This window comes from Mandrillus leucophaeus, unplaced genomic scaffold (assembly GCF_000951045.1).
Source record: "Mandrillus leucophaeus isolate KB7577 unplaced genomic scaffold, Mleu.le_1.0 Scaffold38, whole genome shotgun sequence".
In the NCBI taxonomy this organism is placed as follows: domain Eukaryota; kingdom Metazoa; phylum Chordata; class Mammalia; order Primates; family Cercopithecidae; genus Mandrillus; species Mandrillus leucophaeus.
The window spans coordinates 4,322,530-4,337,203 of record NW_012104031.1 but is presented as its reverse complement, the minus strand read 5'-3'; the positions used below and the strand labels follow the sequence as shown (position 1 = coordinate 4,337,203).

Below are 14,674 nucleotides of genomic sequence, written 5' to 3'. Positions count from 1 at the left end.
CCCAGGGTATTATTTAAGCCATGGAAGCAAAACAGAGACTGCTCAGCCTCCCTAAGAGTAGTTGGTGGGAGTGGCCAGCAACCATGGAGGCAGGAGCAGCCCCTCTTTGCCTCTGAGTAGTCCCCACATGTTCCCTCTTCCTGAGATTTCAACTGCCAGGCGCGGTCACCTCTGTAGCCTACTCTTAGGACACATGAGTGGAGGCGAGGGTAACCAGAGTCCTTGTTCTTTCTTTGGATTGGAGTTGTCCAGCCCTTCCGATGTCTGGTCAGGGAGCAGAGTCACTGCTAAGATGTTGAGACTTGGAGATCAGGACCAGACTTTTCCCCATTCTTGCATCTGGCCTGTGCTTGGGCAGGGCCTCGGGTGAAGGATGGTCTTGGAATCACCCTTTTTTCAGCCCCAGGAAGGAGTGACTGGAGTGGCTTCTAGAAACTTCTCTCATTGCTTTTCCCTCATGGCAGCTAAGCACTTAATATTCATGTTATAGAAGAGGAAACTGAAGCTCACAAAGAGTGTCTTAGAGAAGACCAGGACACCTGGGCTTCTTTCTTTGTCTGTCATAAATTGCCAGCTCCTGTCTTTAAGTTCAGAGAGACATTGGAGGTTCCCCTTACGTCCATCTGGGGCCAACAGAGGAAGCAGAGGAGTGGCCAGTGGTGAAGACCTGGAGTCCAGCCCCTTGTCCTTACTGATGCTGCTTCCTGTGACTGCAAGCACCACTAAGAAGCACACCCACCCAAGGGGTACCCCCAGATCACTCGGCCCACTTTCCCCAGACCCACCTTCCCAGGCTTGAGGGAGGTGGGTGCCTGGGCTGTTGGAGGGTGGCAGGGGTCAGGGGCTGGGTTCCTCTGGAAGCTGGCCTGCATACAGGGCCAAAGTGTGGTGCAGGAACTGGTACTGCTCTGCCGTCTGGATCATCCCCCCTCTGCAAGGAGAAATACACAGACCATGAGTAAAGGAGGGTCAGGGTGCTGGCTGAATGGCTCCAGTCAAACATTCTTGCGGTCCTACTGGAAAAGTCCTGACTTTCTCAAAGAACATGCCAACTCCTTTGCCTGTGTTACTCTTTTCTTTTTCTTTTTTTTCTTTTTTTTATGAGACAGTCTCACTCTGATACCCAGGCTGGAGAGTAGTGGTATGATCTTGGCTCACTGCAGCCTCTGCCTCCCGGGTTCAAGTGATTCTCCTGCCTCAATCTCCTGAGTAGCTAGGACTGTAGGTGCCTGCCACCATGCTCAGCTAATTTTTGTATTTTTAGTAGAAACGGAGTTTCACCATGTTGCCCAGGGTGGTCTTGAACTCCCGACCTCAAGTGATTGGCCCATCTTGGCCTCCCAAAGTGCTAGGATTACAGATATGAGCCACCATGCCCTGCCACCTATATTCATCTTTTCTACTTGCTACTCCTCCTTGCTGACCCTCAGATTTGCTGTGAGAGGAGTCCTCTGCCCCTTACACGTGCTGAGGGGTGATGCCCCGTGTTGACGCTTGGTCTTCCTTGATTCACTCAGCTCCTGGGACAAAACCAGACCTCTGAAGCCTTGAGTCGGGCCAGGAATACTCCTGAGCCTCAAGTTTCCTTCTTTCTAATAATCTTAAAAGTAAAAATAATGATTCCATACATTTATATAATAGTTTCCATTTCCAAAACACTTTCATATAAGTTAACTCATTTCTTACAACAGTTTTCTGGGGGAAGGAGCCATTATCTCTCTCTAGATAAAGAAGTGGGGGCTGGGCACAGTGACTTAAGCCTGTAATCCCAGTACTTTGCGAAGCCAAGGGGGCATTGTTGAGCCCAGGAGGTCGAGACTAGTCTGGGCAACATAGTGAGACCCCATCTCTATTATTAAAAAAAGAAGAAAGAAAGGAAAAAAAAAGAAATGGGAGCTCAGAGAAATCTAGTGACATCTCAGTGAGACAAAAGTTGGAATCTGAACACTGGCTCTGCTTCAACCCAGTGAGCTTCGTTGCACTACTTGTTGCCTCATATCATGTTTAATTCCAGGCCTCCAAGCCAACTTTCCAGATAGATATTCTTTTTTTTTTTTTTTTTTTTGAGACAGAGTCTTGCTGTGTCGCCCAGGCTAGAGTGCAATAGCACAATCTTGGCTCACTGCAACTTCCACCTCCTGGGTTCAAGCAACTGTCCTGCCTCAGCCTCGTGAGTAGCTGGGATTACAAGGGCCCGCACCAGGTCCGGCTAATTTTTGTATTTTTAGTAGAGACAGGGTTTCACCATGTTGGCGAGGCTGGTCTCGAACTCCTGACCTCAGGTGATCCACCCACCTCAGCCTGCCAATGTGCTGGGATTACAGGTGTGAGCCACCGCGCCCGGCCATCCAGATAGATATTTTTTGCTGGTTGTTAGTTGCAAAATAAACAGCTCTAAGCAGGAAGGGTTTCTTCCTTTCTTGCAGGAGTGCTTGATGGTGATGGGCCTATCAGGGCTCTGGGGCCCAGAGGCACTGATGCCCCCCATTAACGTTGTTGGCCTTGTTTACACCCACAGACCCACCTGTCTAGCCGCAGTTGGCACACAATGCCCAGAATGTCCACTTCCCCTCGGGCCTTCAGCTGTTGACAGCCAATTCGCGTGGCGATGAAGCAGCCTGTCCGGCCAATCCCTGCACTGAAGATAGCCAGGGAGGGGACAGGGAGGTCATGGGAGACAAGGGAATCTGAGAGCCAGGCCCCAAACCATGGAGAAAGAAATGGGACCTGCAGGTGCTGTATTTTGGGGATAGGACTCTGGAGATGGGGGCAGGTAGAGTACTTCGGATTCCAGTCCCCTTGGGGACCCTGCTGGAGGCAGGTTATAACTGGCACGGGAGGAGTTTACATTTCTTACCAGCCTCACTGTAAGCCTGTTGCAGGCCACCTTCTGGTCCCTGTGGACGTTTTGATGATCTCCCCTCTGCTGAGCATCTACAGCAGTTTCCAACAGACAGTTCCCCACTTGTGGGCGTGCTGACCCTTGAGCCCTCCTTATTTAACCTTGACTTCCTCTCAGCTCAGACTCATCTTCCACGCAGCCCATGCCCGGCCCTTCTGTTTCCCACCTCGGTGCCCTCCCACAGTCTTCTCTCCGCTCTGCTTTGCTTGCTCCATCGTGCCCTCTGTTTATTTCAAAACTCCCCAGGCCTCCTGTTCCTCTTGCATGAGCCTCTAATGACCTCCCTGCACATGTCCCATTGCTACCTGTGGGTGGGCTGGGAAGGCCCTGTGTCATGCTTTTTGCCTCTGTGCTCTGTTTTATTTAGGATATGCACTCCCAAATGATCTCTTTCTTTAGTCTTATCCCCTACGATACCCTCTCACTCCAGCCCAATCCATTTTTCACTCTATAGCCAAAGTGTTATTTTACAACCAAGTGTCTTAGCCAGTCCTACAAGGCCCCTCATCATCTGACCTTCACTGGCCTTCCAAACCCATCTCTCATCATTACCCCACACATAACCTCTGGGCCCAACCTGTAACCCTGCTCCCAGCAGTGTATCCATTTTCACATTTCTTCTCTGGGCCTTAGTTAGCATATGCTGTTCCACCTGCCTGGAATGTGTTCCCTTCCCTCTCTTCGCTTGGCTAATTCACCTTTCAGGTCTTAGCTTGGCTTAGATGGCCTTTCTCTTGGAAAACCTTCTCTGGTCAAAGTCTGGCTTAGGAGACTTGGTTCTATGCTCCCCATCATATCCCCATCACAGCTCTCATCACATTGTGTGATATTTAATAGTTTTTTGTTTTTTTTTTTAAGACAGAGTTTTACTCTTGTTGCCCAGGCTGGAATGCAATGGCATGATCTCAGCTCACCACAACCTCCACCTCCCAGGTTCAAGTGATTCTTCTGCCTCAGCCTCCCAAGTAACTGGAATTACAGGCATGCACCACCATGGCCAGCTAATTTTGTACTTTTAGTAGAGACAGGGTTTCTCCATGTTGGTCAGGCTGGTATCGAACTCCCGACCTCAGGTGATCCGCCTGCCTTGGCCTCCCAAAGTGCTGGGATTACAGACCCGGCCGGTATTTAATTGTTTAATCTGCCTTCTTTGTTTGTTTTTGTTAGTTTGTTTGTTTGAGATGGAGTCTTGCTCTGTTGCCCAGGCTGGAGTGCAGTGGTGCAGTCTCAGCTCACTGCAACTTCCACTTCCCAGGTTCAAGCAATTCTCCTGCCTCAGCCTCCCACGTAGCTGGGATTACATGCACGTGCTACTTTTTGTATTTTTAGTAGAGACAGGTTTTCACCATGTTGGCCAGGCTGGTCTCAAACTCCTGACCTCAAGTGATCTGCCCATCTCGGCCTCCCAAAGTGCTGGGATTACAGGTGTGAACCACTGTGCCCGGCCAATAATAGGGTTTTCAATACATATTTGTTGAATGAGTAAATGAGTTCCCCAACAGTTGGAATCCTGTTTATGTCCTCCTGCAGCTGACTGGGACCTTCCTGATACTCTGTCCCCTCTGTGGATGGGGCCTGGGTGTCCAGCCCAGATGTCTGGGTTCTGCATGAAGGAGGTGAAAAGAACAGAGCCCTTGCTGAATGGCCTTGTGAGTCATGTCCAAGTAAGGACTAGGCTTGCCTGATGCTCTTCTGCTCAGACCCTTCCCCAGGAGAGACCCAGGGGGCAGGGGAGTGGAGCGCAGTCCACAGGCTGCAGTGAAGGGAGGGCCACGCACCTGCAGTGGACTACGATGGGCCCGGGGCGGGCAGCTGTCTCCGGGCTCTCCTCCACCTCTGCCACTAGGCGCAGCAGGGGCCCAGCTGATTCTGGTGTCTGGTGGTCGGGCCAGGCTGAGAAGAGGATGTGCTTTACTGACCGGCACTCTTCCCGGTACTGGGTTGGAGACAAGGCATGAGAATCAAGGTCAGGGTGGAGGGCACTGTCTGCCTTTTTCTCTGGTGACTGAGGAGGGCAAGGGCTGGAATTACCCTGTGGGGGGTCATCTACTCAAAGCAAGCTAGGTTGCAATTTTCATGTTCATCATTCTCCACCGCTTCCCCCTCCAAAATGCTGGGAAGGAGCATTGTCCTGGGAGAGGGGAGACACCGAAATTCAAGTCCTGGCTCTGCTTCCCATAAGCACATGACTTTGGGCAAGTCCCTTGATCTCATTTTCTTCACCTGGAAAATGGGGACAGTGATATCTTACTGGTTTACTTGCTAGGATATTTGGAGGAGAATGAGTTGATAGAGGAATGCTTTCAAAAATATAAAACACCATAAAATAACAGAAGGCATTTAAAAAGCCCTTATGTACATGTTATTCCACATCTCTTTCTTTCTTTTTTTTTTTTTGCTTGTTTTTTTGAGACGCACAGTCTCACTCCATCACCCAGGCTGGAGTGCAGTGGCACAATCTCGGCTCACTACAACCTCTGCCTCCTGGGTTCAAGTGATTCTCCTGTCTTAGCCTCCCAAGTAGCTGTAATTTTTAGTAGAGACGAGGTTTTACCATGTTGGCCAGGCTGGTCTGGAACTCTTGACCTCAGGAGGACTCCGCCCGCGTCAGCCTCCCAAAGTGCTGGGATTGCAGGCATAAGCTGCCACACCTAGCCTTCCACATCTCCTTTAACCTCCTCTCCTTCCCTTGGCCCGGCTCCTGGATCCTGCCTATCCTCGCCTGACCATTCACACAGACAGGTGGGTACTTCCTGGTAGTCCTATTCAGCTTTTTGGCTCTGCCCTATTAGACTAGAGGCTGAGGACAGTGCTCAAGTTTCTCTTTCTTCTATAGATGTGGATTTAAGATGGTTTAGATGAGCAAACCCTTGGCTCCTAGTGAAGAGCCGGCCTGAGTTCCAGAGATGCTGTGGGCAGCCCAACCTCCCACTGGGCCTGGCCCCTGGGGTGGTACCTGGATGGTGAGCTGCCGCACAGTGTATTCTGGGCACTCTTTCATGTCCTGGATGCGAATCTGGAAGGGTCCATAGGTTTCCTCTTCTGTGGGCCAGTAGTGGACACATTTCTAGGAGGGAGGAAGCTGGGAGTCAGAAGAGGGTCAGCTGGAGCAGGTGACAGGGCAGCAAAGAGGGGCTGGTATCTCCTCCCCATCTTCCACCCCTACTGGATGGAAGGTCAGCAACAGGGAGCCTGGCTCTTCTGAGCTTGACGCCTGCAAGCAGAGTGCTCACCCTATCCTATATTTCGGCCATGGACAGCCTCCCAGGGGTATATCTCAGGGAATTTTCTGAGAGGTATGAGCTGGGGCTGGCTCCCAGGGAAACCTCTGGTCCTGAGCTGCCCTGTGTGGGGAGTAGGGGGTGGGGCGGGCATAGCACTTTCTGGGTTCATCATGAACGTGGCTCTGCCTCCTACCTCCTTGCCCTCTCGGAGCTGAGTGAGCATGACAATGAGGGACACTTCCTCTTGCCACACCATCTCCCAGAAGTCCGACACAGTGTTGGGCATGGGGCCCTGGGTGGCAATGTAGACCTTCTCCTTCCCGTCATAGCCCTGGAAGGTGGAAGCACAGGGGAAGGGGTGGGGAGCAGTGAGAGCAGAACTCTGGGGTGATCCTGGATGCCTCAGGTGTTGGGGTCAGCCTGAAGCTGTGAACCACAGGTATAGACAAACACGTGCATGAACACGCACACTCAGAAGCCACACGGTGGAAAGGATATGGGTTCTGGAGTGAGGATCAGATCCCTGTTCTGCTGTTTCCTGGCTGTGCCACTATAAGCCAGTTACCTAGCCTCCGTAAGCCTCAGTTGTATCATCTGTAAATTGGGCATAATAATATCTATCTTGTAGGAATGTAGAGTGGATTAAATTCAGTAAGATATATTGAGTCAATATAGCAAGTGCTCTATAAATGTTTATTCTCTTCCTCCCCTGCTGCTTTCTTCTAGCACAAAATACCTAAACAGTGTTTAGTATTTGTTCAGTGACAGTTTCACACTTACGTGTTACTTTTCTATAAAAGTAGTAGCAAAATGTAGCACAGTCTCCCTAACCTGATTTTCTCACCTTCAGGACCCTCAGCTTCCTGCTCCTCAAGATGATGGTGGAATCAGGACTGCAGTTGATCTGGTATTGGCCAGCAAATGGAAGATCGTGTTTCCCCATAGCTTCCCTAGCTAAGAGCTTTTCGCCTCCCTGCGCCCCTGACTGATGTCTTACCACACTGAGTCACTAGAGAGCGCTGCTTTTACATCGCCTTAGGGTCCGCAGCAGCGAGAAGCTGTCGAGGAGCATCCACCTGGCCTGGAGCTTCCTATAGCTTGACATCAATCAACCGTCTTCACATAAGAGGGGCTACTTGAGGGTCAGTTAAGGTAAGTTGTGGGGGAGGTCCCATTACTGCTGGCATCACCCATGCAGTTCTCGGGAGCTGCGACCTCTCGAGGAGCTGGAGATTGGGTTCAACAACACTAACTTCCTGCTAAGTTTAGAGGGTGGCATGGGAGGGCTGATAGTGGAGGTTAGGGAGACTCGGTGGTCTCTCCAGATATTTTTCAACATCTGCTCCGTTTTTTAGGTTGGTGCCTTAGGGCGCGTTCAGTGCCAGCCCAGCTTGGTAGGGCTATGACAGCAGTGAGCTGGAGCAGGGAGGGCAGGAAATGCAGGCACCTGATCCACCAGTCACAGCTGGAAGATAGTCTCAGATGTCTGAGAATTCCCCCATTCCCCACCCACCACTGCAGCCAGGCCACTCACTCGGATGTAGTTGGCATTGATGTAATCTCCGTCCTCCTGGCTCTGTGCCCGGCCTAGACAGACACGGCTCTGGGGATCTAGGAAATAAAAATCAGCAGAGGTCAGAGGTCAGAAGGTGACCAACTAACACAGACTCCAGCAGGATCAGAAAGAAGAGAGTTCCTGTGCTCATCACAGCCCCGGCACCTTGTGTACAGCAGGTGGCCTTATCCCCACTGAAGTTGTTGTTGTTGTTGTTGTTGTTGTTGTTGTTTTTAGAGACAGGGTCTCACTCTGCTGCCTAGGCTGGAGTGCAGTGGTGTGATCACAGCTCACTGTAACCTCTAACTCCTGGGCTCAAGTGATACTTCTGTCTCAGCCTTCCACATAGCTGGGACTACAGGCACATGCCACACCACACCTGGCTTATTTATTTATTTATGTTTTTGGTAGAGACAGGGTTTCACTTTGTTGCCCAAGCTGGTCTTGAATTTCTAGCTTCAAGCAATTCTCCCACCTCAACCTCCCAAAGTGCTGAGATTACAGGTGTGAGCCGCCATGTCTGGCCCCTATGAAGAATTTTATACGCAGACGGTAGGGAGCTATGTAATGTTTTTGAGCAGGACAGTGACATGATCAAAGCAATAGTTTGGAAAGGTTAACTGAGTGGTGCTATATAGGATGGACTAGAGAAGAAAGGGAACGGAACAGCAGAGACCAAATGGGAAGATATAATATCAGATGTAATATTCTAATATATATAGAATTCTATCCTTGAGATCAGTACGGGTTTAGAATAAGATTATGCCAGTAGGAATGGAAAAAGAGATGTAGAGGAAGAAGAATTTGTTTTCTAATGGTGAATATGGGATTCAGATGAGCAACTTGCTGGATATCACACAGCCGTGAAGTGGAACTAGGACTCAGATTCCACTCAGCCGTGAGGCATTTGGCCTCTGCCTCTAAGGGGAAAGGATTTCTCTAAATGAAACCCAAACATGGTTGAAGAAGCTGGCTTGTGAGGAAAGGAGAAGAGACTCTTGCTCTGCTCATGCCAGCCTGGTCATGGACAGAGGATACCCTGGGGACCAGGGGAATCTCAGGCAAAGGAATTGTTCCCTTTTCTGGTGGCTGCAGGGCTGATTAGAATTAGGCCAAGAACAGGGGTACTCCTCCCCCTGGCCTGGAATAGCGCTAATAGCCCCTTGATCCGCCCATGCAGGCAGAGGGCACTCCAGGAGGGTTAGCAGGAGACAGGGCCCATGTGCTCACTGAGCTAAAGCCTCAAGCTGGGAGTAGCTTCCCTATAGGGAGAGCAGGGGAGGGAGGGAGAGGCTCTGGGGCCTCATGCCTGCCTCTGAAAAATAGAAGGTGCTTGTCCTGGGTCTGTCAGCTTGCAGGGTCACCCCCTCCTAGCTGAGTGTCCTCCATCCCCCCCGCCACTGCTCTCTTGCAGGCCATTGCCCTGTCTCCATCTGCCTTTCTCAAAGCCGTCTCTCTGGGAGCCCTCCTGGTGGTGCTTCCTCCACCACAAGCCTTGGCAGGGCACTTCCCAAGCGAGAGGAAGACAAGGAAAAGGGCTTCATGCAAGTAGCTAAGCTGAATATCTTAGGTAACATATTCAACTTATCTGTGCCTTAATTTCCTTATTTGTAAAATGGTCATCATAATATCACAGTACAAATTTCATGGGATTGTTGTGAGAAATGAGTGAATATAAAAGATTGAGACTGGACGCAGTGGCTCACGCAGTGCTAATCCTAGCACTTTGGGAGGCCGACGCGGGCGGATCACCTGATGTCGGGAGTTCAAGACCAGCCTGACCAACATGGAGAAACCCCATCTCTACTAAAAATACAAAATCAGCCGGGTGTGGAGGCGCATGCCTGTAGTCCCAGCTACTTGGGAGGCTGAGGCAGGAGAATCGCTTGAACCTGGGAGGCGGAGGTTGCAGTGAGCTGAGATTGCGCCATTGCACTCCAGCCTGGGCAACAGGAGCGAAAACTCCATCTTAAAAAAAAAAAAAGGTTTGAGAGCAGGGCCTGGCCCACGGTACATATCTGCAAACATTATTATTGCTGCTGTTGTGATTCTTGCTGCTTCTTCCCCCTTTCTCTGCTGAGAGAAGATGTGCCAAGCAAGGTTGTCCTTCCCTGGCTGAAACTGTGTACTTTGTCCTGTGAAGTTCTCTAGCCCCAGGGACTGTACCCAACTCCCTCCATCCCAGCTGCAGTTCTTACTTGGCAAGATGGTCTTGTATCGGTCCTTGGAGGCGTGGCCAGGGATGTCCAGGTCTTCGGGGCTGACAAAGTTTGAAGGGATCTTCTGGCAGGGGGAGGAAATGGGTGAGCAGCTGACTCCTAGCCTCCTTTTCTCTCCCTTCTACCTTTTTCTAGAACAGCTGGACTCTGGCCATTCCTTCTTGACATTAGTATGTAGGCCTAGATGGGGTGGGCGCAGAAGCGGAAGCCTGGGGGCAGCCCCCTCCCTCAGCCCTGATGTTCTCTTTCCTAAGGGGCCCAAAGAGGAGACATGCCCACGGTGCCCGTGAGAGAATGGTTCCAGCTGGCTGCCTCTGATACAGAGGGCAGAGTGATTCGGAGGGAACCCCAATTTCTTACCAAGAATTCTTCTTCCAGCTGCTTGGGGCTGGGTGGCTGGTGCTGAAGGGCCCAGCGGGTAAGAGGGTGTCCAGCAGTGCGCAGGAAATGTAGGGTGACCTCCCGGGGTGTGTTCACGGAGCAGATGGGTTCTACGGCCCCCAGCGACCGAACGTCCAGCATCAGAGCCACATTGGAGCCCCGCCTGCAGGTATAGCCCCCCACTGCCTAGTGAGCACCCAATCATATTTGCTTTCCTTTTCTTTATATCTTTTCTTTTAGACATAGGGTCTCTCTCTGTTGCCCAGGCTGGAGATAGGGTCTCTCTCTGTTGCCCAGGCTGGAGTGTGATGGCACAATTGTGGCTCACAGCAGCCTCAAACTCCTGGGCTGAAGCGATCCTCCCACCTCAGCTTCCAGAGTAGCTGGGACCACAGGCATATGCTACCACACCTGGCTAATTTAATTTTTTTTTTTTTTTTGGAGAGACAGGGTCTTGCTCTGTTGCTCAGGCTGGTTTTGAACTCAAGTGATCCTCCTGCCTTGGCTTCCCAAAGTGCCGGGATTATAGGCAGGAGCCACTGTGCCTGACCATATTTGCTTTTCTTACAAGTATTACTGTTATGAGGCACCTCTGAGGGGGCCGCTCTTTGTCTTTCCTTTAACCTGGAGGGCCAGTAAATTTAGGGTTCGGGCCCCTGCTGTATGCCCTCCTTTTTTTTTTTGAGAGAGGAGGTCTCACTATATTGCCTAGGCTGGTCTCTAATTCCTAGACTCAAGAGATCCTCTCACCTCAGCCTCCCAAAGTGCTGGGATTTGGGGCATGAGCTACCATGCCCGGCTCAGCCCTCTCCCTTTGTCAGCCAGAACAGGGCAGCCTTGAACTCAACTGCTTCTTCCAGCTGCCTGCCTCTTCCCACTCCCAGCCAGGCCCTGTGGCTCTGACATGCATCCAGCACCAAGAACGCTGCTGGCCTTGCCTGGAATTTAGGGAGCAGGCTCAGGGTTGATATGAAACTCTGTGCTCCAGACATGCAAAAGACATGCAAATGAGCACTACTGGTTTCCTTTCCAAATAGGAGTCAACAACTGAGGGCCCTCTGGACCCTGCTGTCAGAGCTGGAGGAGCAGATGGAGGGAAGGGAGGAGCGGAATGGGGACGCAGGGCGGGGAAGACCCTCTCCCAGGGAAGATCTCACCTCTCCTGCAGCCGTACATGCTTCTTGGCTGGCGTTTTGGCAGGCGGAGGCTGGGTCATGGCTGCCCCCAAAGACAAGGTCAGCGGCTGTGCTCTGGAGCGCCCCCCACAGGCCTGGACCATGCTGGGGTGGGGTGCTAGGCCCAGGGGAGGCTCATTCAGCCATGAGGTCTGCCTGAAAGACAGGGTCCTCCGCTGCTGTTCTCTGGCCTGCTGATTGGCCAGAAGGAGGCTCCCACGCTAGGCCGGCTTTGCGCTCTGTTTTCACTGGGGCGTCTTCTGTTTCCCAAGAGGTAGCCTCATTTTCACTAAGGGAAGGACAAGATCTATTTGGCGGGACCCAGGGCACAAGGCAGTCTGGGGTCAGAGTAACAGCAAGATAAAGGGTAGAGATTGTGGATGAAGATAGGAAAGAATCCAGAAGGAGGAAAAGAGAGAGGGGAGAGAGGCCACACACCAGAGTACACAGGGCTCTGAGCGGGTCCAAGTGGGAGAAGGCAAGGGAGGAAACAGAAAACATGTGTTCTCTAGGACAGAAGGGAGAAAGCGTGCAGAAGCCATCTCTGAGCTAACCAGTGGGCCTTCTCCTGAACAGGGAATGGAGGCCTCCAGCAGTGTGGGAGCTGATTGGGCAGCCAGGCAGGCGGGCTCCTGGACCCCAGCAGGGTCCTCTCCTAACTGCTGCTGTTCCACTCCCAAGTCCATTTCTGGCTTCTGGGGTCTCTGTCCAGGGAGGTAGGCTGGAGGTGTTTCCTTCCTCCTCCTGCCCATCCCCCCGTCTCCCGCCTCTGTAACCGTCACAGGAAATGGCCTCACCAAGCCCTTGAGCGACAGCGCATGGTGAGGCGACAGCTGGGGGCAAGACAGGGGGCATGGAGGTAATGGGACCATCTCCTCTTGGGGGCAGTCCCTATCTCCCAGAGCCAGGGTCACAGTGGGCGAGGTGGCGGGGCTGTTGAGTCACCAAGGCGGCAGGGATGGAGGTGAGGGGACAGAGTGGGCCCGGCACAGGTGTGGGTGGTAGAGCAAGGGTCTCTGGCAGCAGAAAGGGTCCCTTCAGCCTTTGCTGTCCTTGCAGCTCCCTGTGGTTTCCCTGCTCACCCCCATCTTGGGGACACCAGGTCTGTGAGCACCCATTCCCCAGCCAGGCATTGGAGCGCCCCACTCACCCTCCCGCACTCCCTCTTGAGATGCCCTCTTATATCCCCGGAGTTCGCACCCCCCAGGGCCACAGGACTCCCAGTCCCCGCTTCAGATACTTACTGAAGCAGCTGTGGCCCCCAGGCTGCCTCTTGCCAGCTGTCTGTCTGTCTGTCGGTCTGTCTTTGAGGGCTGAGAAGGCTCCAGGAAGCCAGCTTCCTCCCTCCGCCCCTCCTTGCTGCCACCCACGCACACCCCAGCTGCATTCTGCCCTCCTGTGCCTGCTGCCGCTGCCACCAGGGGTCGGCTGCCTCCCGCCTGTGCCCTTCTGGGGCCCAAGGCCCTGTTCCCTGGGAATGGGTGAGGGGCCAGGCCTTCCCGACCATCCTGCTTTCCCCAGCTTCCAGACCCTCTCCCCTCCTGCTGTGTTTCTCCTCTGGGTCTTTGTCACATCCAGCCACTGCCTACTTGCTGGGCACAGCTCGCCTGACCCCCAGCTCTGTGCTGTCCCACAAAGAACCCAAGGCTCTCCTGCTCAACCTGACCTTGGCCGGAGGCTTATTTCTGCTTCTCTGCTTCTGCCTCACAGTCCTCTCCCTCAAAGCCCTTGCTGCTTCAAGCCTTGGGAATTCATGGCCAAGCACAGACCACATCTTCCCAGAGCAGATGTGGCACAGACTCGGGGTGGGGAAAAAGAGGAGGCAAGAATCCATGCCTCACAATGTGAAGGAAAGGCCTGGGGCCAGGCCAAAAAGGTCGTCTCCACGCCCTGTGCCACGGCCCAGCTCTCCACAGCCCGCGGCCTGAGTGTAGGCCAGCCCAGCAGGAAACAGATAGCAGAGTCCACTTGTGGGAGGGAGTCTGAGGGGCTTCCCCTGGGCCCCCAGCCCCCTGCAGGCCTCCTCCCAGAACCCTGACATCTACTTAGAAGACTTACAGACAGTGGACAGTCTCTGGCCCTCACACCAGGGGACTCCCATGTCCTCTTCGCTGCTGGGGTGCCTGGATGCCTGGGACCTGAAGGGTGGCCCCCAAGTCCAAGACTCCTCTGCCCACTGTCCCTGCCTGGCCTTGGCAGGCTCCTTGCGGGCCAGCAGCCCAGCCGGTTCATGCTTGCTGCAGGCCTCCTTTTACCTTGTAACATTTCAAACGCCCTTCCCTTCCCGGCCCCCAACACGCACAATCCACGTCCTCTTTCTTCCTCCCACTTCCCTGATTCAGCTGTCAAACGGTGACAGCAAAAAAGAAATGAGGTACCCTAGGCACAGGGGGTAGGCACGCCGGAGGGGGTGGTCGGGAGGGGGCTGGCCTTCTGCTGGCCCCTTGGGGAGGAGGGTTGAGATGAAGAACAAGAACGGCTCTCAGAGGCTCAGAAGGCCTCCCAGCACCCGCCCTTGCTCTGGGCAGTGGGGACAGGGGCTGGCTCTTTTTTGAGCCCCTCCATGGCCAGCTGATCCTGGCACCTCCTTCCTTGCAGCCTGCGCTCCTCTCCAGAGTGGGTGGGTTTCCCCGAGGAGGAGGCCAATTAGGGCTGGGAAATGGGTTGGCTCCTGTGCTCAGGAGAGAGTGGAGGGGAGCAGGAACCTGGGAATCCCTAACATGCTTGCGGGCAGTGACCCGGAGACTGGCCTCTGCCTCACCCCCCACACCAGTCAGTGTTTCCACTGGTGGGTAGTGGGGGCCCTGGGGACACAGAAGGGGGCAGGTGGGGGTTGGAAAGAGGGCCCGGCTCTGGGCCTATGCTGATTGTTATCAAGAACAGGAAGCTAGGACACCACAGGGGTGGGAGGAGGAAGCGGCAAAGCCCTCCCCACACAGGTCTGCCTGGTCCCCCCAAGTTTCCAGGGTCTGAGCCCTGTTGGCTGTGAGCCTACCCTTTGCCCCCACAGACCGAGGCCTAGGGCTGTACAGTTGGAAGCTGAGCTTCACAGCAAGGAAGATGGGAGCCAGAAGATGGGGAAGATAGTTGGGGGCAGGTGGGGGTAGTGGCTGAGCATGAGGCAAGACCTCTCAAGGATCCCCCGTTCCCTCTGGCTGGGTGTGGGGTAGAGGGGACAGTCACTCCTTGGCTCCTGCCCACTCCTTCTTCTCCTGTGC

At 53.3% G+C, this 14,674-nt stretch overlaps 1 protein-coding gene across 3 annotated transcripts; it reads right to left on the bottom strand.

Moving 5' to 3' along the window:
- Positions 1-236: 236 nt before the first annotated feature.
- On the bottom strand, positions 237-13,703 carry PTPN7 (protein tyrosine phosphatase, non-receptor type 7). Of its 3 annotated transcripts, none has more exons than XM_011990529.1 (10): positions 13,515-13,703; positions 11,439-11,608; positions 10,261-10,444; positions 9,880-9,964; positions 7,661-7,737; positions 6,320-6,457; positions 5,859-5,969; positions 4,681-4,838; positions 2,525-2,638; positions 237-931 (listed from the first exon to the last, which is right to left on the bottom strand). In XM_011990529.1, the coding sequence occupies exons 1-10, from the start codon at positions 13,686-13,688 to the stop codon at positions 838-840; spliced, it is 1,305 nt and encodes a 434-aa protein (XP_011845919.1). In that variant the 5' UTR covers positions 13,689-13,703; the 3' UTR covers positions 237-837. The 3 variants fall into 3 exon arrangements, with proteins under 3 accessions (XP_011845919.1, XP_011845918.1, XP_011845920.1); XM_011990528.1 differs by lacking the exon at positions 13,515-13,703 and adding an exon at positions 12,701-13,080 and having other exon boundaries at positions 11,439-11,612; XM_011990530.1 differs by lacking the exon at positions 13,515-13,703 and adding an exon at positions 12,701-12,764 and having other exon boundaries at positions 10,261-10,391; positions 11,439-11,612.
- Positions 13,704-14,674: the final 971 nt, after the last annotated feature.